This window comes from Megascapheus bottae, chromosome 14 (genome assembly GCF_031878675.1).
Source record: "Megascapheus bottae isolate mThoBot1 chromosome 14, mThoBot2.hap1, whole genome shotgun sequence".
In the NCBI taxonomy this organism is placed as follows: domain Eukaryota; kingdom Metazoa; phylum Chordata; class Mammalia; order Rodentia; family Geomyidae; genus Megascapheus; species Megascapheus bottae.
The window spans coordinates 48,595,148-48,622,386 of NC_143522.1; the positions used below are offsets into that span (position 1 = coordinate 48,595,148).

Sequence of the window (27,239 nt, forward strand, 5' to 3'; positions counted from 1 at the left end):
GTGGTTCAATACAAAAACGAGATGATTTACTGTGGTTTCCTGAAGGTGCCGGTGCCCTCAGGAAAAGAGAACTGGACAGATCCCCTCAGGGATGCCGTCCTCGGCCTGGCTAGCATTATGGTCTTCACCAGCCGGCCCTCCTTGAGGATGAAGCCTGCACCTTGCAAGCGGGAATCCCGAGATTCCTCCTCTCCCCCTCCCAGACCCCTCCCGCGCCCGGGAATGGGCGTGGCTAGTCCCGGCCCCGCCCTTCCTGGCCCGGCCCCGCCCCGCGCTGCCGGCTTCGTCTCGCTGGCGGTGCGTGCGCGCCTGCGCCGGTCCTCGTCTCGGAGCAGCCATGATGGTGGGTGTTCTCAGCGGTGCCGAATCCCGGGCGCGCGGTGGGGGTGGCTGGCGCGGGGCGGGCACGGGGACTGCGCCGGCCTGACACTAATGTCTTCCTTTCTTTGTCTCTCTCCCTTTCTATCCTCTCCCCGACGTGTCGGGCCTCGCCGACCCAGCAGGAAGGCCTGGACGACGGCCCCGACTTCCTCTCGGAGGAAGACCGCGGAGTAAGTTCTGGTTCTTTTCTCTCACGCAGAAGCCTCCCTCCGTTGCTTCGCTCCCGGCGCGGCGTGCGGAGGGGTCTCGGGCGGCGCGGCCCTCCGCCCGCTTCGTCCTTTCGCTTTCCCGGCCGCATCGCGCCCCGCCCTCCCGCAGCCCTTCCTCTGGGCGCCGCCGGGTTCCTGATTTCCCGGGAGCCCACGGCCGCTTTTTTCTGGTTTCGGGCCCGGGATCCGACCCCGTCGGGAACACCCCTTGTCTCCCCCCCACACACAGACCTCCATCCCCGGCAGGGTGCAGGTGGAGACCGGAGCCCAAACGCCCTCTGCCTTGCCACTTGGGGCCGAGAAAACCCAATCTCAGACGTTCCCAGCGGCGCTCTTGCGAAGTCGCTCCCGTGCACACTCGCTCCCGTGCACACTCTCGTCTGCCCCTAGAGCAGATTCACAAATTGCCCCTTTGCCAGGGTCTTGACAGTCACCAGATCTCAGCTGTACTAAAGTGTCCTCCCAGATTTTACCCAGTGCTTGATAATGGCAGCCCACGCTATCGCTACTTTGTCAGATACCCACCCATCCCTCCCCCATCCTTTGCAGGGTTCTCCACCTTTATTGAGATACGGCCAACACAATTTTAAGTATATAATTCTTCAGTGTGATATTTTGACACATTGTGAAATGATTGCTTCACCTCATCTGGTTACCCTTTTATCACCGGCTCCCTTATTTTTGGATGAGAGCATCTGAGATGTACTCTCAGCATGTTTTTTGTTTGTTCGTTTGTTTTTGTTTTTTGCCAGTCCTGGCTTGAACTCAGGGTCTGAGTATTGTCCTTGGGCTTTCTCAAGGCTAGCACTCTACCACTTGAGCCACAGCACCACCTCTGGCTTTTTCGTTGTAGGTCATACTGTGTATGTGGGAATCAAGCCCAAGGGCTTTATGCATGCTAGGCAAGCATTCTACCACTAGGCCATACTCCCTGCCCCTCCTCAGTTTTAAGTATACATTATTATTAAATATAATCACCATGTTGTACCTTAGGTATCCAGAATTTAACCATCTCATAATTCAGTTGGTACCCTTTGACCAGTATATCTCTTGCCTCTTACACTGTTCTAGTAACAACTGTTATACGTTAGGTCTCAAAGATCCTTTAATATTTCTGATTGCTCCATCTCAGTTATCCTTCAACCCCTATTTACTTTGGATGAAGAGCAATGTGTATAGTGTCTTGTTCAGATGATCACTTAAAAAATATTGATAAGGGCCGGGAGTTTGGCCTAGTGGTTAAAGTGCTTGCCTAGCATGCACGAAGACCCGGTTCGATTCCTTGGTATCACATACATACAAAAAAGCCGGAAGTGGTGCTGAGGCTCACGTGGTAGAGCTCTAGCCTTGAGAAAGTCCAAGGACAGTGCTCAGGCCCTGAGCTCAAGCCCAGGACTGGCAAAAAAAAAAAAAAATAATAATATTGATGATCATACGATCATTGCTACTCAGCAAACTTCTGTGGTTTTCTTCTCATTTAACAGACTCCACTTTAGTTTTTCATTTTGCTTTTACTTATCCTAAATAGTGTGAGAAATACAGCAGATGAGTAGATTTTTGGTAGGTGATAACACATGGTGGGCCATTGTTTGCAGTAAGAGATGAAGTGGTGGGTATTAACTGATGACCTTTACCACTAAAGCTATCAGGTAGTAAGAAAGAAGCAGAGGATATTGCATAGTTTATTTATTTTAGGTTTTTTTTTTTTTTTTTTGCTAGCCCTGGCGCTTGAACTCAGGGTCTGGACACTGTCTTTGGGCACTTTTTTGTTCAAGGCTAGTCCTCTGCCACTTGAGCCACAGCACCCACTTCCAGCTTTTTCTATGTATGTGGCACCGAGGAAACAAGCATAGCTTTCCATGCATATTAAGTGAGCATTCTACCACTAGGCCACACTCTTGTCTCCACATTCATTCATTCATTCATTCATTCATTTATTTATTTATTTATTTGCCAGTCCTGGGCTTGAGCTCAGGGCCTGAGCACTGTCCTTGGACTTTCTCAAGGCTAGAGCTCTACCACTTGAGCCTCAGCACCACTTCTGGCTTTTTTCTATATGTGGTACCGAGAAATTGAACCCGGGTCTTCATGCATGCTAGGCAAGCACTTTAACCACTAGGCCAAACTCCCAGCCCTGGCCCCTCCACTTTTATTTTTTTTGTTTTTTATTTTTTTGCCAGTCCTGGGCTTGAGCTCAGGGCCTGAGCACTGTCCTTGGACTTTCTCAAGGCTAGAGCTCTACCACTTGAGCCTCAGCACCACTTCTGGGTTTTTCTCTATATATGTGGTACCAAGGAATTGAACCCGGGTCTTCGTGCATGCTAGGCAAGCACTCTACCACTAGGCCAAACTCCCAGTCCCCCCTCCCCCCCCCCCCCCCCCGCTTTTATTTTTTAATTAATAAATTAATTAATTGATTTTCTTTGTTGATCATGGGGCTTGAACAATGGGCCTGGGCTCTGTCCCTGAGCTTATCAGCTAAAGGCTAATGCTCTACCACTTGGATCCACAGTGCCACAGGTGGTTAATTGGAGATAAGAGTCTCATGGACTTTTGTCCCTGCACTGCCTTGAACTGGGATCCTCAGATCTCAGCCTCCTGAGTATCTATGATTGCAAGATTGAGCCACCAGTGCCCAGTACATATTTTTCTTTAAAAAACACAAATTAGCTTTCTTTTGTTTGCACAGAAGCATCATTTAGATTTTCTGATCAGTTCAAAAACATAGGAATTTGTAGTTTCTGAAATTTAATGTCTTAGCTGGTCACTAGTGACTCATATCTGTAAGATTAGAGATCAGGAGGCTGAGGTTTGAGGATTTCATTTCAAAGCCAGTCTGGGCAAAAAAGTCTTATGAGACCCTCCATTTGAACAGCAAGATAAAATGCCAAGCTGGAGGCAATGCTTGAGTGGTAGAGCACCAGTCATGTTGAAAAAACTGAGCCAGAGCAAGAGCCCTTTAGTTCAGGCTCCAGTACTATAGCAAAAAAGATAAAAATTAGCTGGGTGCAGTGTCTCACCTGTAATCCTAGCTACTCAGGAGGCTGAGATCTGAGGATCAGGGTTCAAAGCCAGCCTTGGCACTCAAGACTGAGACTCTTATATCCAATTAACCACCAGAAACCTGAAGTGGCCTTGTGGGTAGGGCGGTAGCCTTGAGCTGAAGAGCTAGAGTACTAGCTTTGAGGAAACAGCCCAAGGACAGTGCCAAGGTCTGAGTTCAAGCCCCAGGACTGGTTAAAAAAAAAAAAATAGCTTTAATAGATAAATTTAAACAAACAGGATTTATTTTCTTGTAAAATCTGATGGAAGTTTGAGTATTTACATTGTTGGAGTAGAAAGGACAATATTCTCTTTTTTTTCTTTTTCTTTCCTTTTTGCCTCATTGCAAATTGAACTGAGGGTTTGGTATGCGTGGGCAAGTGCCCTGTCATTTGAATCAGACCCCCAACCCCTTGCTTCTATTTATTTATTTACTATTGTTGTTGTTGTTGTTATTATTATTATTATTTTGCTGTTCCTGGGGCTTGAACTCAGGGCCTGGGTGCTATCTCTGAGTTTCCTTTGCTCAAGGCTAGTGCTGTATCATTTGAGCCACAGGAGCTCTTCCTATTTTTTCTGTTCATGTGTTACTGAGGAATTGAACCTGAGGCTTCCTGCATGCTAAACAAGCACTCTACCACTAAGCCACACTCCCAGCCTTTTTTTGTTGTTGTTGTGGGAATTGAACTCTGGGCCCGGGCTTTGTCTCTGAGCTCTGGAGCTCAAGTCTACCACCTTACCTTACCCCACCCCCCCCCCTTTAAAAAAAAAAAAAAAAGAGATGGCTTGACTAACTTTGCCCTGACTGGCCTCCAACATGTAGCCCTTCTGACTCCACTTTTCTAACAGCTAAGATTACAGATGTGCACCACCACACTGGGTAAAAGTAGAATATTTTCTGATGAATATTAGTGTTAATGGCTTTATGCCTTTGTAAAATTAGCTTATAGAAATGAAAACATGGGAGCGTAGCCTAGTGGTAGAGTGCTCACCTAGCATGCATGCAGCCCTGGGTTTGATTCCTAGGTACCACATACACAGAAATAGCCAAAGTGGTGCTGTGGCTCAAGTGGCAGAGTACTAGCCTTGAGCAAAAAGTGTCCAAGGACAGTTCCTAGGCCCTGAGTTCAAACCCCAGACTACCAAAAACAAAACAAAAACCTTAAGTAACATCTGTAAACTTTTTGCACCTGTTATAAAGTTAAGTGAGGAGGTAAAGGAAGAACATGTGTGACCAGGGAAGCCTAACTGAATCTTTAGAGATGAAAATTTTAATATAAAAGAAAAAAAAATCTAGGAGTATAGCTTAGTGGCAGAGTACATGGGTAAGGTTTTGGGCTTGATTCTCATAACAAAAACAGTATGTGGTAGAAAGCTTTTAGAATTTCATTGTGGATATGTGAATATGTCCAGTTCTTATTTTTGTTAAGTGGGACTGGATGAATCATAGTTGTAATTATAGCATGATGATGTGTTAAGCATTGTGTAAGCATTGTTTAAGGTCTTCTCTGAGCCCTAATGCCCCCTTCAATAGCTGAAAGGACAAAACCTCAGAGAAACTTAGTCTTGAGATTATACAATAGTTTCTGAAATGGGAGCCAGTGTATGTTTCTCAAGTGGCCTGAAATACTTGCATCAGAATCTTCTGGGGGGGACTGGAGACTTGTCACCATGTACAGCAAGCCAAGGCCTTGAATTCAAACATGAATATCACCAAAAAAAAAAATCTGGGGTGATATCAGATGGTACCCTCCTGTAAAATTCTAATACTTGAAGAGATGGAGGATGGAGTTTCTGGAATTTGTTTCAAAAACAAACTCCACTCAGATCATAATTGCCTAAGGTGTTTGAAAAGCAAAACAAAAACAAGTAGATTCTAGCCTTAACTAAATTGGAATCTCTTGGAGTTGGAGAGGAGAAATAATTGTGTGCATGCGCACACACGCGCGCGCTCGTGTATGTGTGAGTGTGAATGATGGTTAGGGGTTACCAGCTTAAACTTAGGGCCTCATGCCCTCACTCAGGATTTGCTCACAAGGATTTGGGGCACTTTTACCACTTGAGCTACAACTCTAGCCAGGCTTTTTTTTTTTTTTTTTTTCCTGGTCAGTTGTAGAGAGTCTTATAGACTCTTCTGCCCAGTCTGCCCAGTAGCTGTGATCTAGGTCTCAGCCTTCTGAGTAGCTAGGATTACAAATCTGAGGTCCTGATACTTGGCTGATAATTATTTTGTGTATGTGTGTGTTTCGGGGGCTTGAACTCAGGGTCTAGGCTCTGTCTCTGAGCTTTTTTGCTCAAGGCTATCACTCTACCACTTGAGCCACAGTTCCACTTAAGCTTTTTTGGTTCTTGGAGGTAGTCTATAAGATTTTCCTGCCTGGGCTGGCTTCAAACTTCCAATCGCAGATCTCTATTTTTTTTTAATTAAAAAAATTTTTTTTGCCAGTCCTGGGGTTTGAACCCAGGGCTTGGGCATTGTCCTTGAGCTTTCTCAAGGCTACCACATGAGCCACAGTACCGCTTCCGGCTTTTTCTTTGTATGTAGTACTGAGGAATTTATCCCAGGGCTTTGTGCATGCTAGGCAAGCACTCTACCACTAGGCCAAATGCCCAGCCCTCAACTTGAGTAACTAGAATTACAGGTGTGAGGTACCAGCATCCTCTTGGTCATATTTTGATATCTTTAACTCCAGCCTCTTAATAATAGATTTTTCCCCCCTAGATGAAGTACAGTGACATTATTTAGTAAGCAAATGAGCCCGTTGAACTGGTCACATTTTGTTCTGGTGTACTTGTTAAGTAGCATTATACACCAGAGTGATGACATAATTCCTTCTTAGCATGTGATTTCTAAGAAATAGCTTTGTAGAAATTACTGTAGGTGGAGTAACCACATCTCCTGGACTATCCTTGTTCCTCCTTTTGTATTCCTTATCTTCATTTATAATAGTTTTCCAAGTGAAAAACTTGTGCAAGAAACTTCTGCATCAGACGTATCCTTTATCCTCAAATCAGCACACCCTGGAAATATTTGAGCCACAGCTCCACTTCCAACTTTTTAGTGGTTAATTGAAGTAAGAGTCTTATGTACTTTCCCACCTGGGCTGGCTCAGATCTCAGCCTTCTGAGATTTGACCAGAAAGCCCAGGGACATTGCCCAGGCCCTGAGTTCAAGCTCCATGACTGACTGGGGAAAAAAATGCTTATTGCTGTATTGCCTAGTGCCACATGTTTACATTTTACCAGTAATACTGACTTTTTTTTGGTCAGTAATGACAAAAACTTAAAACTTATAATCTATGTCTCAATGGAATTGAATTCTAGCCAGGGAGGGCCATTACAAAGTAAAAAAGTACGTTAGGGAGTAAATAAGTGCTGCAAACAAAAATGAAAATGGGATAGGGATTGTTAGGTGGGGAGGGTAAGGGTACAATGATTGGAGCTGTAGTTTTAGACTGGGAGGTAAGGAAAGTCTCCTGAGAAAGACTTTAAGATGTGAAGGAAACCTGGCTTCCTTCAAGTGGCTCATAATTGTCATCTCAGGAGGCTGAGATCTGAGGATTATGGTAGAGTTCCAGCTATGAGTAAAAAAGCTGAGTAAACATGAGACTCTCAGTTCAAGTCCCACTATTGGCACAGAAAGAAGTGAAGAGTTGCTGGGAGAAGAAGAAGGGAAAAAGAAAGAAGAGGAGAAGGGGAAGAGAGGGAAAGGAAGTGAGTCATTCAGGTAGACATCTGGGGGCAGAATATTCTGGGCAGGAGAAATATGTCCCTGGCTCTTTAGTCCTGCCATATGTCTTCTGGGCTTGCAATGTGTTTATATGTTCAAGAAGTAATAAGGCAAAACCATATGGCAGAAGTGTGAGCCAGGGGCATAGTGAATTAGTGTTCATGTCAGGTGGAGCTTTCATAGTGCCTGCTGGACTAATATAAGGGCTTTGACTTTTCCACAGTGTGAAACCCTTGTATTTTGAATACAGGAATGAGTTCTAGTTTAATAAGATTTTGGTGGACAAAAGCCAGAGACCAGTGAGAGGCTGTTGAAATACTCAGTTACACTTCTTTTTTTTTTTTTTTTTTTTGGACAGTCCTGGAGCTTAAACTCAGGGTCTGGACACTGTCCTTGTCCTTAAGCTTCCCCCCCCATCCTCCCACCCCTTAAGCTTCCCCCCCCATCCTCCTACCCCATCATGGGACTTAGACTCTGGGCCTGGGTGCTGTCCCTGAGCTCTTCAGCTCAAGGCTGCCACCCTACCCATGAGCCACAGTGCCACTTCCCATTTTCTAGTGGTTAATTGGAGATGAGAGTCTTACCATCTTTAGTGCCCGGCTGGCTTTGAACCATGATCCTCAGATCTCAGCTCCTGAGTAGCTAGGATTATAGGCGTGAGCCACTGCGCCTGGCCCCTTGAACTTTTTTTGCTCAAGGTTAATGCTCTACCACTTGAGCCACAGCACCACTTTGAGCTTTTTCTGTGTATGTTGTACAGAGGAATTGAATCCAAGGCTTTATGCATCCTAGGCAAGCACTCTACCACTAGGCCATACTCTGCCTCCCCCCCAAATTACTTTTTAATCACACTTTCTTATTTACTCCATATTCTCTGTGCTAGTCTTTTGACTAAAGCAACAAATGTTGAAGCCATTGTCTGACAAAGTACAAAGTTTATTGGCCCAGATAAAGATTAAACCACTGAATGTAGTCAAGTGGAAAATTTCCTTAAACTGAATTTACTAGTTGAGTAAAGTTAATTAAAGTTGGAAATTCATCAGTTGTTTGCATTATAGCTTTTTTCTTTAATAAAATTAATAAATTTTATACAATTAACACTGAGTTTGTAATACAGTGTTTTGTTTTTGCCAGTGGCTTGAACTCAGTCTCTGGGTACCTTCCCTCAGCTGAGCAGTGCCACTTCTGGCTTTTTTTTTTTATATGATACTGAGACATCCAGCCCAGGGCTTCATGCATGCTAGGCAAGCACTCTTACCGCTAAGTCACCTTCTTGGCCCAGTAGTTATTTATTCTTTCTGGGTCACAGGGCTTGAATTCTGGGCCTGAGCGCTGTCCCTGAGCTCTTCAGCTCAAGGCTACCACCCTACCCCTTGAGTCTCAGCCCTACTTCCCATTTTCTAGTGATTAATTGGAGACAAGAGTCTCAAGGATTTTAGTGCCCAGGCTGGCTTTGAACCACAGTCCTCAGATCTCAGCCTCCTGAATAGCTAAGATTACAGGTGTGAGCCACTGTGCCTTGCAGTTATTTTGTGAATAGTGTTTATGCTTGGGATGGTCTGGATTATGATCCTCTGACACTGCATGAAGCTCACATGTAGTGGTATACCAACACCTCCAACTTACTGGTCATGATGAAATCTTGCGATTTTTTTGCCTAGTCTAGCCTCAAACAGCAATCCTCCACATCTCTGCTTGAGTAGTTAGGATTGTAGACATCAGCCACCAGTGCCCAGTGAAAGATTCTTTTTCTATATACTTTCACCTGGACCTAATGAAAGCCCTAGATGTATAGATAAAGTGAGTTTCAGTACATTTGTATATTTAGAAGGAGGAAAATTATTACTAGTTAATCTGTAATTCATCATCAGTTGAAAGATAGCCCTACTGCAGATATGTTAACTTATAAATATATGTACATCTAGAATCGATGAAATGGAGCAATTAACTTTCAGTGAAATTGTATATTGCTATGAGAGATTTCATTTTAGAGGCTGGTTTTTCTATTATACATCCTAGTTATTAGAGAAATAACGTTTTTTAGGTCTGATGATCTGGGCATAGTGGCACATGTTTGTAGTCCTAGCTATTTGGGAGGCAAAGAGGAGGGTTCTGGTTCATGTCAGCCTAAGCAATCCCCAACCCCACCAAACAAAAATCCCAACTAGCAACATCCTATCTCCAAGAACAACCTGGCATAATGAATCACAGCTGTAATTCCAGGCACACGGAGGCATAAATAGAAGGCTTGTTGTTCCTGATGTCAAGGGAAGAATGGGTGCAATTTTTTAAGAATTTAGTGTAGGAGCAGGGACTATTATTCAGTGGTAGAGCATTTGCCTCACTGGTACAAGACCTTAGGTTTCATCCCCAGCATTGTAAGTGGGAAAAACATCTCATTGGCAAGCAAATGGAAGTTCTTAAGTAGGGAACTTACCCAATTCTTGAATTGTATTAAGGTTTATAGCATTATTTATGGCTGTATTTTTCTTAGTACATTACATATTTATAATACATTTGTATTTGCTGGTTGTATTCTATATTTTTGAATTAAAAGTAGCAGTAGCTTTTCTTTTACTCGGAAAGGAAGGCACATTCCTTAGATTAGAATACTTGAACTGTAATGTGCCATCTTCTTAGAAAAATAGTTTTCTTTTTTAGATGAAATGATAATAGATGGTGATTAGCTTAGTGATAGTGCAAAGCTGACCAATTCGATAGTATAGAATAAAAATAGGGTAAGGTAATAGCATTACCCAAAAACATGCCCCTAATGTAGATATGTAGATAAGATGAGCTTCAGTATTTTTTTTAGACTTGAGATTCTTTATTTTTTTGTGTCGTCTTATTGTCTGTAAAAAGAAACTAAGTTACATGAAAGCTCACAGAGCCAGTGTGGTGCATACCTGAATCCCAGCCCTTGAGAATTGAAGGCAGGAGAATTGAAAGTTCAAGTTCTGCCAAGGCTACATAACAAAAACCTGTCACAATTAAAAGAATAAAATGTTAATAAACATTCATTTCTCTTTCTAGCTTAAAGCAATAACTGTAGATCTTGAGAGTGATGCTGCTTTGCAGGTGGACATCTCTGATGCTCTTAGTGAAAGAGATAAAGTAAAATTCACGGTTCACACAAAGGTAATTAATATTGTGCTAATGGTATGTTTGGAATAAAAATGTTCTTTTTGTGCTGATCCTGTGACTTGAACTCAGGGTCTGGGTGCTGTTCTTGAGCTTCCTTTTTCCCCCTAAAGCTATTGTTTTACAACTTGAGCCACTGCTGCTCCATTTCCTTCTTCCACCTTTTTAATGAACTCATAGCCTAGGTGTAGCCTTTAAGCTTCTGTGATCAAGGATTGTGCTCTACCATTTGACCCACATCTCTCCTTTCTGCTTTTTTTTTGTTTTTTTTTTTGCCAGTCCTGGGCTTGAGCTCAGGACCTGAGCACTGTCCTTGGACTTTCTCAAGGCTAGAGGTCTACCACTTGAGCCTCAGCACCACTTCTGGCTTTTTTCTACGTATGTGTTACCGAGGAATCGAACCCGGGTCTTCGTGCATGCTAGGCAAGCACTCAACCACTAGGCCAAATTCCCGGCCCCTCCTTTCTGCTTTTTTAGTGATTAATTGGAGATAAGAGTCTCTTGGACTTTTCTGCCCAGGCTGACCTCAAACCATGATCCTCAGATTTCAGCCTCCTGAGTAGCTAGGATTACAGGTATGAGCTACTACTGGTACAAGAACTTGTGTTTTTTGCCAGGTGCTCACACTTAGAAAATCCTAGCTACTCAGGAGGCTGGGATTTGTGGAATATGGTTCAAAGCCAGCCCAGGCACTAAAGGACAATTCCATAAGTCAGGTTGTAAGTATAAAACTTTTTGGTCTGGGTTACCTTGTTCTCCCCCTATCCCCCTCATCCTATCCCTATTCTCAAATTTCACAGTTCATTTTTTTTTTTTTTTGCCAGTCCTGGGCTTGAGCTCAGGGCCTGAGCAATGTCCTTGGACTTTCTCAAGGCTAGAGCTCTACCACTTGAGCCTCAGCACCACTTCCAGCTTTTTTCTATGTATGTGGTACCAAGGAATCGAACCCAGGTCTTCATGCATGCTAGGCAAGCACTTTAACCACTAGGTCAAACTCCCGGCCCCAATTTTCTTTTTTTTTTACCAGTCCTGGAGCTTGAACTCAGGGCCTGAGCACTGTCCTTGGGCTTTCTCAAGGCTAGAGCTCTACCACCTGAGCCTCAGTACCACTTCTAGCTTTTTCTATGTATGTGGTACTGGGTCTTCGTGCATGCGAGGCAAGCACTCTACCACTAGGCCAAACTCCCAGCCCCCACAGTTCAATTTTTACATAATACAATAACCACCTTTGCTTATCCTTCTCCATGTCTGGAATTCCCCTTACTCTGTCCCCCCAAAACACATCATACATATCATGTTTTCACTTCCTGGTATTCATTTTGATAAACAATCCTTTATTCATTTTGATGAACAGTACTTCATTCATTTTTGATGAACAGTACTTTAGTTGCTGAACTTGTATTTTTAATGTAATCAGAAAGAAGTGTATTATAGTTTGTAATCTCTTTTTACTTTTTTTCTTTCTTTTTTTTGGGGGGGGTGGGTCATGAACTCAAGGCCTGGGTGCTGTCCTTGAGCTCTTTTTGCTCAAGGCTACTACAGCTCTACCACTTGGAGCTTGCATCACTTCTAGTTTTCTGGTAGTTAATTGGAGATAAGAGTCTCAAACTTTCCTGCCCAGGCTGGCTTTGAACTGAGATACTCAGATCTCAACTTCCTGAGTAGCTAGGATTACAGATGAGAGCCATCTGCGCCCTACTATCTTAACAAAAATTTAAGAAAAATAAAAAAATGTGACCCCTTCTGTCAGTTTTGACTTTTTTGTTGGTTAATTGGAGCTAAGCATCTCAAAGATTTATCTGCCTAGGCTGGTTCTGAAGCAATATTCTGAGATCTCAGCCTCCTGATTTGTTAGGCTTATAGGTATGCGCTTCAGTGTCTGACTCAACAAGATATTTATTTTTGCCAGTCCTGGGGCTTGATCAACTCAGGGTATGGGCACTGTCCCTGAGGTTTTGTTTTTTTTTTTTCTCAAAGCTAAAACTCTACCACTTGAGCCATGGGGCCACTTATGGCTTTTTCTGTGCATGTGGTACTGAGTAATTGAACCCAGGACTTCATGAATGCTAGGCAAGCACTAAGCCACATTCCTAGCCTTCAGCAGGATAGTTTTCAAGTGATGGGAGCAGTACAATATAATAACTACCTGTCAGATCACTTTCCTGAAGGGAGGAAAATAGTTTTTCTGTTTAGCTTACAATTTTTCATATACAGTTTAAAGTCTCTGATAGTCTTTATATTTAAAAATAAGGATCTGAAATGAAACATATCTTAGTATATTTTTGACTTTTATTCAAAAGAATCTCATATCTTTGCAGAGTTCATTGCCAAATTTTAAGCAAAATGAGTTTTCTGTTGTCCGACAACATGAAGAATTTATCTGGCTTCATGATTCCTTCGTTGAAAATGAAGACTATGCAGGTTACATTGTAAGTACAAAGATTTCATTTCCTAGAGCATTTTCAGATACTTAAGTGTTGAAATCTTTTTTTTTTTTTTTGCCAGTCCTGGGCTTGAGCTCAAGGCCTGAGCACTGTCCTTGGACTTTCTCAAGGCTAGACCTCTACCACTTGAACCACAGCACCACTTCTATGTATGTGGTACCGAGGAATCGAACCCTGGTCTTCGTGCATGCTGGGCAAGCACTCTACCACTAGGCCAAACTCCCGGCCCAAGGCGTTGCAGTCTTATTTGGCATTTTTGTTAACTAATTGATATTTCTAATTGGTAGTTATAAAACATTGGGTTACCACCTTTTGTGTATGTGTTTGTGTGTTGAATCCAGGGCCTTGAACTCTGTTTTATATTCTTTGTACAAGGCTGGCACTCTTCCACTTGAGTCATACCATCACTGCTGGCTTTTTGCTGGCTAACTAGAGAAATGTTTTTGCCTGATCTGGCTTTACTGCAATCCTCAGATCTCAGTCTACTGAATAGCAAGAATTACAGGCATGAGCTACCAGCCCCCGGCAAGGCCTTTTATCCTGTATTATCTTCTTACCTTAGAACTGAGATTTATTTATTTAGTCATTATTTGCTGTCGTTGTCGGTTTGGTGCTTGAACTCAACACCTGGGCACTGTCCCTGATCTCTTTTTCAAGGTCAGTACTCTACCACTTTGCACCACAGTTCCACATCCAGTTTTCTGGGGGTTAATTGGAGATGAGAAACTCTTGGAATTTCTTGCATTGAACTGCTTGCTATTCTCCAATCTCAACCTCCAAAGTAACTAGGATTTCAGACATGAGCCACCAGTGCCTGGCTAAACTTACTTTTTTTTTTTTGGTGGGTTGTGGGGTTTAACTCTGGGCCTGGACACCTGAGTAGCTAGGATTATAGGGTGTGAGCCATTGGTGCCAAACTTACATTTTTAGTGCTAGAATGTCAACAGGTTTCTCCTGGGGAATTTACTGAGAGGAGTGTTAAATGTTGCTAACAGAACCGTACTGGCTCCTTTAGGCCCATAGATACTAAGAAATAGAAAACTCCGTAAGATGTCATAAAAAATGCATCTTATTGCCGGGTTCGGTGGTTCATGCCTGTATTCCTAGCTACTTAGGAGGCTGAGATCTGAGGGTCGAGGTTCCAAGTCAGCTCAGGCTCTCATCTCCAATTAACCACCAGAAAACCAGAAGTGGCATTATGGCTCAAGGGGTAGGGAAGTCTTGAGCTGAAGAGCTCAGGGACAGCATCCTGGCCCCAGAGTTCAAATCCCACGACCAACACACAAAAAAACATATATGCTTGCTTTGGCAGCATATATACTAAAATTGGAACAGCACAGAGATTAGTATGCCCCTGTTCAAGAATAATACACAAATTTGTGATGCATTCCATATTTAAAATCAAACAAACAAAAAAACCACCTTACTAGCTTCAGCTTTTAACCAGAGTTGTGGAATTTATTTTTTATTTTTTTATTAAAGAATTTATTAACATTGATTTTTACATCATATTTCAAATGACATGTTTAACAAAGAAGTATTCAAGAAGGGAATCTCTTTATACAGTCACTGGCACTTAGTTTTTAGAACATAATCAAAATTAGGCTAAGGGTTTATATATCATAGGTGCATATTAATCTATGTAATAAAGCATTATGTCTATGTAGTTGTGTTTATATTTCCAATACCATGTCCAAAGATTGGGTATGCAAATATTGAGTCCTCGCACTTGTACAGTTTGGATCTAATAGCCACATGCGCCTTTTGTTCCATTGGTCTTGACTTGTCTCACTCAACATGATTCACTCTAGATTCATCCACTTCCCTGCAAATGCCATTATTTTATCTTGTCTGTTGGCTATGTACAATTCCAGTGTGTGTGTGTGTGTGTGTGTGTGCATGCATATACACCACATTTTCTGTATCCATTCATCTGCAGTAGGACATCTGGCTTGTTTCCATCGTCTGGCTATTGTGAATAGTGCAGAGATAAACAAAACTGAGCAGGTATCCTTATCATATGTTGGGTTATAAGAAACCTCCACACTGCTTTCTAGAGTGGCTGAACTAGTTTACAATCCCACCAGCAATGCAGTAGGTTTGGAATTTATTTTTATATAATTTCCCTAAAATCATTGTAATATTATTCCATCTCCATCCTTGTGGCGAGCACTCTTTTTCAGTCATTTGTTTTAGAGTATTTTTTTCTTTTGCCACTCCTGGAGCTTGAACTCAGGGCCTTGACACTGTCCTTGGGCTATCTCAAGGCTAGTGCTCTACCACTTGAGCCATAGCACCACTTCTGGCATTTTCTCTATATGTGGTATGGAGGAATCAAACCCAGGGCTTTGTGTATGCTAGGCAAGCACTCTACCACTGGGCCATGCTCCCTGTCCTTGTTTCAGATTTTTATTTTATTCTTTTTTTGCTGGTCCTGGGGCTTGAACCCTAGGTCTAGACTCTGTCCCTGAGCTTCTTTTGCTGAAGGCTAGCACTCTAATGCTTGAGCCACAACACCACTTTTTGTTTGTCTGAGTAGTTTGTTGGGGATAGGAGGCTCATAGACTTTCTTGCCCTGGCTTTTATCATCCTATCTCAGCCTCCTGAATAGCTAGGATTACAGGCATGAGCAACTGGTACCTGGCTTATGACTCAGATATTAGTGAATGAAAAATTGTGTTTTTCTTTTCTTGTTCCATTCTTTCCTCTCTCCTTTCTTATAAGGTAGTACTTTTTTTTTTTTTTACTTTTGTCTTTCATAGGTTAAATGCTCCTCATAGCATGTCTTATTAATCTTTATAGATCCTGTGCTCAGCTCAGCATTGTGCCTGGCCATATAGTAGTAAAAATATTTTGAACCATACTACCCCTCTTGGTTTCTTTGGTGTAACACTCCTTTGTTCCTATTCTTCCTGTACCTTTTTTCCTCCTTCCTTTTTGTTGCAGTGCAGGGTTTAAATTCAGGACTTTGTGCTTGTTAAACAAGCTTTTTCCCATGAATCATATCTCCATCTCTTCTTTATTCATTCCCATTTTACTATTCTCAGGTCTCAGTTATTCTTTTTAGCTTCGGTCAGCCTCTTGTACATTTATAGGCATGAGCTACTGGTGCCCAGCAAACCAACATGTATTTGAAATTGTTTTTTAATATCTTTTGCTGAATATATTGTTAGTACTCATTTCTTTTTCTTTTTTTTTTCTTTTTTTTTGTGGGTCATGGGGCTTAAACTCTGGGCTTGGGTGCTGTACCTGAGCCCTTCAGCTCAGGGCTACAGCCCTACCCCTGGAGCTACAGCCTCATTTCCCCTTTTCTAGAGGTTAACTGGAGGTAAGAGTCTCTCAGTCTTAAGTCATAGGTGGCTCATACCTCTAATCCTAGCTACTCTGGAGGCTGAGATCTGAGGATCAAGGTTCAAAGCATCTGGGGTACAAAAGGACCTGAGACTCTTATCTTCAATTAACTTCTAGAAAATGGGAAGTGGGGCTAGGCTCAAGGATAGGGTGGTAGCCTTGAGCTCAAGACCTCAGGGACAGTACCCAGGCCAGAGTTCAAGCCCCAGGACCTACCAAAAAAAAAGTTTCTCTTTAGTGCCTGGGCTGGCTTTGAACTGTGATACTCTGATCTCAGCCTCCTGAATAGCTAGGATTACAGGCATGAGCCATTATACCCGGCTAGTATGCATTTATTTTCTTTAAAAAAAAAAATCACACAATAGCGTGAAATGCTTATAAATTCATTAATTTAAAAAGTACACTGGTATTATAATCCCTGCCTACTTCTGAAAAATGTATGAATATTTTGTATGTAGTTAGTCACTGCTTAATGCATACAGGATTTTGAGGATTCCAGTTTACCATAAAGAAGACTGCAAGTTGATGCTTAAGAACTATTATTTCAAAATAGTATCATGTTTATTTCTTCTTTGGTAAAAGGACCTCAATGATGTCAGTTGATCTTGTGAAATATTTTAATCTGAATTTGGATATTTCTAGTGCTCAATTAATTTAGGATAACTTTAGCTTCCCCAAGTCTTTCATGGTTGTAGTGCTACAGTGCTGAAAGAAATGATATGGTTTTGTAAAACTAGTGATTGGTTTTGCTATAGATCCCACCGGCACCACCAAGACCTGATTTTGATGCTTCAAGGGAAAAACTACAGAAGCTTGGAGAAGGGGAAGGGTCGATGACAAAGGAGGAATTCACAAAGATGAAACAGGAACTGGAAGCGTATGTGATGTTTTTTGTTATTGGCCTTTGTTAATTGTGCTTGTTTTCATGCCTTTTTTTGTGTGTGTGCTCTCTTATATCCCATTCTTTAGTATTTCACCATGGTATCTTTTTGAAAGACATAAGTTTAAGTCATACAGCTAGTGTTAACGATCATGATCAGAGCCCACAGGAAAATTACAGAATAATCTTCTCCATTGTAAATTTTTTAAGGTTTTAAGTATCTGAAAATTGAAAACCAAGGATCCAAAAGCTTATTTAAAAAAAAAAAAGCAGTAAAGTGTGTTTTTTTGTTTGTTTGTAAGATCTAGGTCATTACCAACTAGTTATCTTTTTTTCCAACATGTACACTAGTATTTCCCATAGAAGAATATATACTGAGCAACTGTCTATTTGTATTTGATGGCCCCTCCTCTTCTATATATAACTTTTTCTGCCTATAACCAAAAGGAAAAAGAGTTAAGAATTGTTTTTTACCAAATGACTGATAGTCTATACTGGAAATGTATTAAGTCCTTAGAAAATTGACAGTTCATTTTTTATTTTTAACATATTTTCTTAAAATACAGAATCTCCACTTTTATCAAATGTTTGAATTTTGAATTTCCTTAATATTCTTTTTCTGTATTTTGAGAATTGTACAAAGAAATTTTCTCATTATTGTCCTTCATCTCATTTTGGTCATTTTTCCCTCTCATGTATTCCTCTTCTCTTATACTTAGTTTCAGTTTTCAAGCATATTATTCACACTGCTACTGAACTTCCCTTTAGAATTCTAAATAAGCTCTTAAAGAGATAATTAGCAAAGTAGGTCTTTGTTAAAGCATAAAGTGACAGATATGTTAAGAATTCTGTCAGTACTCAGTACAGGTAGTATGCTAGTAAACAGATGTATACTTGAAATTTTCAGGCTGAAAATTGGAAATTAGCAGGGCACATTAATATTGAAGAGTCTGTGATTTTTCCAGTGGCCCTGATCATGATTCTTTTGTGGTCTGGTTAGGGGTTGGATAACAGACAACCTTGGGTTTATTCTACTGCTACCTCCATCCTCTGCATCCTTCTTTTTTGTCTTCACTGAATGACTACCCTCACAGAGATCAAACTTCTCCCAACATTGATCTACTGGTTTGCTGGTATGTAAAACTTACCTTCTTGCCTGTAGTTGAAGCAAGAATGTTGGTCCTTTTACTTGAGTGTTTTTGCCCTCCTCAAACTGACATGTGTTACCATATTGTTGCTGGAATTCATTGTTAATATTAAAATACCTTAAACATTTCTTCAATGTTATACCAAAAAACAGTCTGTATAATGTCTTTTGTGTATTTTGAGTCATTAGATAAAAATAATTATTAACATTGAAAATATCCTTACTGAGATTTGGGGTTTGATACTTTTCCTACTAAGGTATTTTAAAGCAATAATTATATAGAAATTGAATAAGGTTGCATAGATAATTTTTCTGGCGGTAAAAATAAACATTCCAATAGTGATTTTTAACATCATCTTACATAGTAAGGAAAGTTTGTAAAACTTTAAAATATTAACATTTAGATATAAAAAATACTATTAACTAGCATGAATATTTTTAGAGCTGTGTTTTATATATTTAACAGTCCAATTAAAACCTTTGTTTACATGAATTATCTTTTTATTCCTAAATTTGTATTTAGAATAATCCAAAGAATATTTACTGAAAATTTTTGTTGAAAATGATTTTTTACCTTTAATTTTGTATGTTGTTTTTAGTGAATATTTGGCAATATTCAAGAAGACAGTTGCAATGCATGAAGTGTTCCTATGTCGTGTGGCAGCACATCCTATTTTGAGAAAAGATCTAAATTTTCATGTCTTCTTGGAATATAATCAAGATGTGAGTATTAAATTAATGAAAGCAATGATGGACATTTTTTTAGGTGACATTGGGGAAAGAAGGGAGTAGTTAGAAAAGCCATAGGCTGGGGCCTGGAGCATAGCCTAGTAGCAGAGTGCTCACGCTATCATTCATGAAGCCCTAGGTTTGATTCCTTGGTAACAGATATTCAGAAAGACCCAGACAAGTGGAGCTGTGCTCAAGTGGCAGAGCACTAGCCTTGAGCAAAAAAGTGTCCCAAGGACAGTGCCTAGGCCCTGAGTTCAAGCCCCAGGACTGGAGAAAAAAAAGAAAAAGAAAGAAAGACAAGACAGACAAGAAAAGCACTAGTTGTTGTTTTTTTTTTTTTTTTTTTTTTGTCCTGAGGCTTGAACTCTGGGCCTGGGCACTGTCCCCTGAGCTCTTCAGCTCAAGACTACTGCCCTAACCCTTGAGCCACAGTACCATTTCTAGTTTTCTGGTGGTTAATTAGAGCTAAGAGTCTCTTGGCCTCTAGTGCCTGGGCTGGCTTTGAATCGTGATCCTCAGATCTCAGCCTCCTGAGTAGGATTATAGGCATGAGCCACTGTACCTGGCTAGGCTTTTTTTTTTTAGTGGTTTAATGGAATCGGGCGAGCCTAGCAAGTGCAAGGCCCACCAGTGTAGCCAAAAAGAGATAAAGAGAAAATAAAAGAAGTAGAGTTATTCAGTCGATTAATGTTTCTTAAATTGAATTTTCTCTCTTAAACCCCAGTACCAGTCCTGAGTCTTGAACTCAGGGCATGGGTACTGTCCCTGAGCTTTTGTGTTCAATGCTAGTGCTCTACTACTTGAGCCACAGTTCACTTCCAGCTTTTTTTGGTAGTTAATTGGAGATAAAGGTCACATAGGCTTCGGGCTGTCTTAGAACTGAAATCTTCAGATCTTAGCCTCCTGAGTAGCTAGGATTACAGGTGTGATGAGTTGAGCACTGTCCTTAGGCCAGAGCTCTACCACCTGAGCCACAGCACCACTTCCAGCTTTTTCTATGTATGTGGTATCAAGGAATCAAAACCAGAACCCAGGTCTTCGTGCATGCTAGGCAAGCACTCTACCACTAGGCCAAACTCTAGGCATAATTTTTTATAAGAGTCGGGATGAGATTATGAATGAGTTTACCATGTCTGCCTTTCTTTTTTTTTTTCTGATTTATTTATTTTTATTTTTTTATTTTTGTTGTTTTTATTTTTTTATTGTAATTAATAAAAGGGTTACATGATATTTGCCATATAGAAGGTGCATTAATTCACATACATTGATACCCTTTCACATGTCTTGGTACCCTTGCCTATCCTAGGGCCTGAACATAGAGCCTGATTACTGTCCTTGAGCTTTCTCAAGTCTAATGCTCTACCACTTGAGCCACAACACCACTTCCAGCTGTGTGTGTATATGTATTACCTAAGAATTGAACCCAGGGCTTTGTGCATGCTAGGCAAGTACTCTATCACTAGGCCATACTTCTGGCTCTGTTTTTATGTTTTTTGAGACAGGGCTTCCCTATATAGTCCAGGCTGGCCTTGAACTCAAAATCCTCCTTTCTCTAGCTCCCTAGTTCTAACATTATAGGCCTTCAATTTGGTATTTAATCTTGAGTAGGGGAGAGAGAGAGAGAGAGAGAAAGAGAGAGAGGGAGGGGGGGAAGGAGTGAGAGAGCGTATACATGTGTATGTTATGTTGGGCTTAAACTCAGCATCTTGCTTATGCTAGACAAGTACTCTTGACACTTAACTATGTCCCCAGTCACTGAGTAGAGTGGTAGATGATAAAGGAAACTAAAAAAATTTAGCACTACTGTTGAGAATTGTTTGGAGCCTAAAGTTCTATAGAGACACAATGGTAAATGAAAGAGTAAATTGGAAAAGATGGTAAGTTTTATATGCGGGCTGGGAGTGTGGCCTAGTGGTGGAGTGCTTGCCTAATATGCACAAAACCCCCAGGTTCAATTCCTCAGTACCAAATATACAGAAAAACCTGGAAATGATTCTGTGGCTCAAGTGGTAGAGGACAGTGCCCCAGGCCTTGAGTTCAATCCCCACTACTGGCCAAAAAAAAAAAAAAAAAAAGTTTTATATGAAACTATAAAGTAGCTGTGTGTGATTGATACATACCTACCTGTAGGACTGGTAATTCTAGCACTCAGGTACCTGAGATAGGATCATAAGTTCAAAACCAACCTGAACTCATAGTACAACTCTATCTCATAAATAAAGAGCTGGGCACTGGTGACTTCAGCTTATGTTAGTTACTCAGGACATTGAGATCTGAGGAGTGTAGTGGAAGCTAGCTCTGGCAGGAAAGTCTATCTGGCATGAAAGTCTATGAGACTTCTATTTCCAATTATCCACCAAAACAACTGGAAGTGGAGCTGTGGTTCAAGTGGTAAAACAGTAGCATTGAGGGAAAAAAAAGTTCAAGGACAGTATATAGTTCCTGAGTTCAAGCCCCAGGATTACAACCCCTCCCCCCAAGAAAAAATAAAGCTAATTTAAATTACCTTTCTTTCAGCTGAGTGTGCGAGGAAAGAACAAAAAAGAAAAACTTGAAGATTTCTTCAAAAACATGGTTAAATCAGCAGATGGAGTAATTGTTTCAGGTGTAAAGGTAGGATTTTTTATTTGATTTTTTTTTTTTAATGCTACATTTACCTGAATTGTTTCCACCAAATCAGAACACAGTTGAGGATTTTTTATTTTAATCATTGATTGACTGATTGATTATCTGTTGTGGAACTTGAACTCTGGGCTTCGGCATCGTCCCTGAGTCTCTTTGTGCTCAAGGCTAGCACTCTACTTTTTATTTTATTAACAGTGTCAGTGGTTGAGAATTTACCTTTAAGAAGGATTGAGATTGAAATTGAGGTATCAGGTGTACAATATTAAACTCAAAGGATCTGAGAATGTGGCTTAGTAGTAGAGTGCTTGCCTAGCATGCATGAAACCCTGAGTTTGATTTCTTCAGTACCACATAAATGCAAAAAGCTCAAAATGGCTCTGTGGCTCAAGTGATAGAGCACTAGCCTGGAGCAAAAGAAGCCCAGGGATAGCACCTAGGCCCTGAGTTCAAGCCCCAAGAGTGGCAAAAACTAAAAACTAAAAGAAAACTTGAACAGTAGAACGCTACGACCTGGAAAACTTTCCCTCTTGTTTCCATTTCTCTTTATCTAGATCCTGTCTCCAACCACGAGAAGTTACTAGTTGAAGGGAATTTATCTATAGCTTCTGCCTCTTCCTTCCAAACCTGACTGTTCAGATACCTAGACCTCCATATTTCCCTGTCCAAATCCCGAGCCTCCTTCTACATTTGGTGTGAAACTCTTACCTTACTCTGTGCTTGTAGATGGTCAGGAACTGACATGGGGTACCTGGGTAGGTGAGAGGCCAGGATAAGGACAATGTGGAAAATGAAATGTCCAGCCACATGCACACTAGGTCCTTCTGGGTATTGGGTAGACAGTGGGCAAGAAGAGGGGCTACCTCTATTTCTATATTAGCACTTAACTTAGCCCTACAAATGTTAAGGTCAGACACAGGTTCATACCCGGAGTTAGAAGACCTCAGTTAATGTTTGATGATCTTCTCTAGCTCTATAATCTTGAGAAAAGTTTTTCTGAATCTCAACTTCCCATTTTCAAATTGGGATTAATACCATTTAGCTCACAGGATTTCTGGAACGATTACATGAACTAATGCGTGAGAGAGTTATTATTTACCTACTAAAATAACACATACATTTTTTCTTAATAATTTATCTAAAGGCTCTTACCAGTAAAATATGAGAAAAGTGTTTAATGTTATATTATCAGGAAGTATTAAGGAAGATTAATGATGAAGATTAATAATGCTTCTTTGTTGTTACCTGTTCATATGTGAATGTATCTACTATTAAAGTTGATTGTATAATATATTTTTTTTAAGTTTCTACTCAGACTTTCCAGAGAAATAGTCACTTGATTCTATTGACAGTTCAGAGGCAATGGGTGCTCTCCAGTAAAGACTCAGCCTGCTTCTGTTTTTCTTAGTGATTAAATGTAAACTACTATTGGTTGTGACTTTAATGTTATGCATGAGAACAAAGATTGAGCTGGCAGGGTGACTCACACCTGTAATCCTAGCTACTGAGGAGGCTGAGGTCTGAGGATTAGGGTTCAAAGCCAGCCCAGGAACAAAAGGATCTGAGACTCTTAACTCCAGTTAACCTCTAGAAAATGGGAAGTGGGACTTGACTCAAAGGGTAGGGTGGTACCCTTGAGCTGAAGAATTCAGGGATAGTGCCCAGGCTGAGTTCAAGCCACATGACCCACAAAAAGGATCTTCAAGCCTTTAGTTACAAAAAGTTTATGTGTTGATTAACTTAACATAGCCCTGGATTTTTAGTAGATAGCTGGACTATTTTCATAATGATTTTTTTATATTTATGATGACAAAGTGATTTGCATACTGTGTTAAATAAATGGCGATATTTTCTTTTGATCCCATAGGATGTAGATGATTTCTTTGAACATGAACGAACATTCCTTTTAGAATATCATAATCGCGTTAAGGATGCATCTGCTAAATCTGATAGGATGACAAGATCCCACAAAAGTAAGATTCTTCTGTGGCTAAAGCTTATATTTCTTAATGGAATAATTATGAGATTGACATGTTATTGACAATTTGTAAAAGACTTGATCTAGAGCAGTGGTTCTCCAATGTATGTGATCTATGAAACCTAGACCCCGAGGCCTTTTTTTTTTTTTTTTTTTTTTTTAAATAAGCTATATATTGACTGGTTTTAAAGTCAAGTTCCTCCTGCCTTGGCTTCCCTACAACCTACAACCCTCCCTTCCACACACACACACACACACCTGCTTTTTTTTTTTTTTGCTAGTCCTGGGGCTTTCTCAAGACTACTGTTCTACCACTTGAACTATAGTGCCAATTCCAGTTTTTTCTGTGTTATGTGGTACTGAGGCACCACATAGCACTCTACCACTAGGCCATATTCCTGGCCTTTTTAACATGAGTCTGCGCCAAGTGTGGTGACATGCCTGTTGTCCCAGCAATTAGGGGGCTGAGTAAGAAGATTGTAGGTTTGAGGTCAGCCTAAGTTAACACAGCAAGATCTTGTCCCAAATCATGTCTCTTTTTTTGTGGATCTGGGGCTTGAATTCTGGGCCTGGGCGCTGCCCCTGAGCTCTTCAGCTCAAGGATATCACCCTACCCCTGGAGCTAACGTACACTTCCAGTTTTCTAGTGGTTAGTTGGAGATAAGAGTCTCCTGATCTTTAGTGCTTGGGCTGGCTTTGAACCTTGATCTTCAGATCTCAGCCTCCAGGGTAGCTAGGATTACAAGTGTGAGCCACCATGCCCCTGGCTCTCCCTGACTACTTTTAATGAAAAGTTTGATATAATAGATTCTCAATTATTTGTGTTAGAAAGACTTGATTTTAGCCTGGCACTAGTTAATCTCTAGTTACCCATCAAAAGGCTGGAAGTAGAGCTGTATCTTAAGTGGTAGAGCTCTAACCTTGAAGCTATAAAAGGCTAAGGGCCCTGAGTTCAGGCCCAGTGCAAAAAAATACCAGAAAAGAACTGGGAATGTCACTTAGTGGTAGATGCTTGCCTAACATACATGAGGCCCAAGTACTGATTCCTCAGTACCACATAAACAGAAAAAAAAAAGTGACACTGTGGCTCCAGTGGTAGAATGCTAGCCTTGAGCAAAAGAAGCTCAGGGACAGTACCTAGGCCCTGAGTTCAAGCCACAGGATTGACCCCCCACACCAACAAACTATGTATGTGTGTGTGTGTGTGTGTATGTAGAGAGAGAAAGAGAGGAGAAAGAAAGAGCATGAGAGTGAGAGCATACTCAATTATGAGCAAGCAAGCAAATGAAAGATCTTGAGTTAAAACTCCCATTACTTGTCAGTTAAGAAAAAAAATCTGACCTTTGCATAGGATTTTCATTGATGAACCAGTAAAAATTGGCTATAATAAATCTCTACCGTAGTGGCTGGGAATTTTGCCTAGTGGTAGAGTGCTTGCCTAGCTTGCATGAAGCCCTGGGTTTGATTCCTCAATACCACATACACAGTAAAAGCTGGAAGTGGTGCTGTGGCTCCAGTGGTAGAGTGCTAGCCTTGAGCGCAAGAAACTCAGGGACAGTGCCCATACCCTGGGTTCCAGCTCCAGGTCTGGTAAAAAAAAAAGTCACACAGACTTTCCTTCTTGGGCTAACTTTGAACTGTGATCCTCAGATACCACCTTTCTGAGTAGCTAGGATTATAGGTGTGAGCCATAAGCTCCTGGCTTGTTTGCTTAAGGCTTGCACTCTGCCCCCTTGAACCACAGTTGCACTTCTGTTTTGTTTTGTTTTTAGATTAGAGATGAACCTGGACATTTTCATAGACTTTCCTGGGTATACTGGCTTTGAATTTTCATCCTCAAATATCAGCCTCCTGAAGATGATAGGTGTGAGGTGACACCTGACTTCCAAAGTAGTTTTTACTTACGTATTATAACAATCACGTTGTTTCACAGTAGTTTATGTCATTTCCTTTTGCTATTTTTTGGGTATCTCATATAACACATTTGTCCGTAACAATGTTTAAATCAATGAATATAAATATTGAATTCTCCAACGTTCTGCCTAGGTGCTGCAGATGATTACAATAGAATTGGTTCTTCACTCTATGCTTTAGGAACTCAGGATTCTACAGATATTTGCAAGTAAGGATTTTTCTTCTATTAATTTGTATCAGCGCTGGGATTTAAATTTAGGACCTTGTGCTCTCACTTGGGTTTCTCTACTCAAGGTTAATGCTCTATCATTTTAGTCATATGTTCACTTCTGGCTTTTTGTTGGTTAGTTGGAGATAAAAGTCTCATGGACTTTGCAGCCTTGGCTAGCTTCAAACCCTGATTCTATGATCCTCAGATCTCAGCCTTCTGAGTATCTAGGATTAGAAAGCATATGGACTAAGCCATGGGCAGTGGTTCATGCCTATAATCCTAGCTACTCAGAAGGCTGAGATCTGAGGATCAAGGTTCAAGCCAGCCTGGGCACAAAAAGAACCTGAGACTTTTTTTTTTTTTTTTTTTTTTTTTTTTTTTTTTTTTTTTTTTTTTTTTTGCCAGTCCTGGGCCATGAACTCAGGGCCTGAGCACTGTCCTTGGACTTTCTCAAGCTAGAGCTCTACCACTTGAGCCACAGTACCACTTCTGGCTTTTTTCTGTGTATGTGGTACCAAGGAATTGAACCCGGGTCCTTGTGCATGCTAGGCAAGCACTCTACCACTAGGCTAAACTCCAGGCCCGAACCTGAGACTCTTATCTCCAATTAACTTCTCGAAAATGGGAAATGGGGATTGGCTTAAGGGTAGGGCGGTAGCCCCAGGGGTAGGGTGATAGACTTGAGCTGAAGAGCTCAGGGACAGTTCCCAGGCCAAGTCCAAGTCTTATGAGCCCCCCCATTCCCCCCTCCAAAAAAAAGTATATGGACTGAGAATGTGGCTTAGTGGTAGAGTACTTGCCTAGAACCCTAGGTTCGATTCCTCAGTACCACATAAATGGAAAAAGCTGGAAGTGGTGCTATGACCCAAGTGGTAGAGTGCTAGCCTTGAGCAAAAGAAGCTGAAGGACAGTACCCAGGCCCAGAGTTTAAGCCCCAGAACCAGCAAATGAAAAAAGGGGGATGGGGGAACTTTAGTATATTTAATAATTAACCATGTTTTAGTTGATGAAATTGACTAGTTTATGTACATACATAAGAGAATTTGTATCAGAGTGTTGTCTGATTTATCATAAATGAAAACTTTAGGGGTAGGGTAAAGTGGGCGGCACATGTCTATAATCCCAGCAGTTTATGAGGAAGCTGAGGCAAGAATATCATGAGGCTGTCTAGCAAGACTCTGTCTTTGTACATTTATGTATCTGCAGATCAAATTTACTTTTTTTTTTTTTTCTTGAACTCAAAGTCTAGATGCTGTCCCTGACCTTTTTATCTCCAGGCTGGCACTATACCACTTGAGCCACAGTTCAACTTCTGGCCTTTCCTTTCCTTTCTTACTTTCCTTTCTTTCTCTTTTTCTTTTTCTTAAGAGGAGTAGTTAATTGGAGATAAGAGTATCTCTTGATCTTTCCTGTTTAGGCTGGCATCAAACTGTGATCCTCAGACCTCAGCCTCCTGA

The 27,239-nt window shown here is 41.1% G+C and overlaps 1 protein-coding gene and 1 non-coding gene across 3 annotated transcripts in view; both read left to right on the plus strand.

The window, feature by feature from the left end:
• Positions 1–285: 285 nt before the first annotated feature.
• Positions 286–27,239, plus strand: part of Snx6 (sorting nexin 6) — a 43,716-nt gene continuing 16,762 nt past the window's right edge. The window contains exons 1-9 of one of the 2 annotated variants that reach the window (XM_090345188.1): positions 286–343; positions 504–551; positions 10,396–10,500; positions 12,822–12,932; positions 17,054–17,175; positions 18,925–19,048; positions 21,575–21,670; positions 23,547–23,652; positions 25,704–25,779. In XM_090345188.1, the coding sequence (XP_090201314.1) occupies positions 338–343; positions 504–551; positions 10,396–10,500; positions 12,822–12,932; positions 17,054–17,175; positions 18,925–19,048; positions 21,575–21,670; positions 23,547–23,652; positions 25,704–25,779 (794 nt within the window). In that variant the 5' untranslated portion in view covers positions 286–337. Of the gene's footprint in view, positions 344–500; positions 552–10,395; positions 10,501–12,821; positions 12,933–17,053; positions 17,176–18,924; positions 19,049–21,574; positions 21,671–23,546; positions 23,653–25,703; positions 25,780–27,239 lie in introns of both variants that reach the window. The other variant, XM_090345187.1, reaches the window with a different exon arrangement.
• LOC150055213 (U6 spliceosomal RNA) lies at positions 14,244–14,346 on the plus strand. Its single transcript, XR_016537762.1, has one exon. It is a non-coding gene; the product is annotated as a U6 spliceosomal RNA (small nuclear RNA).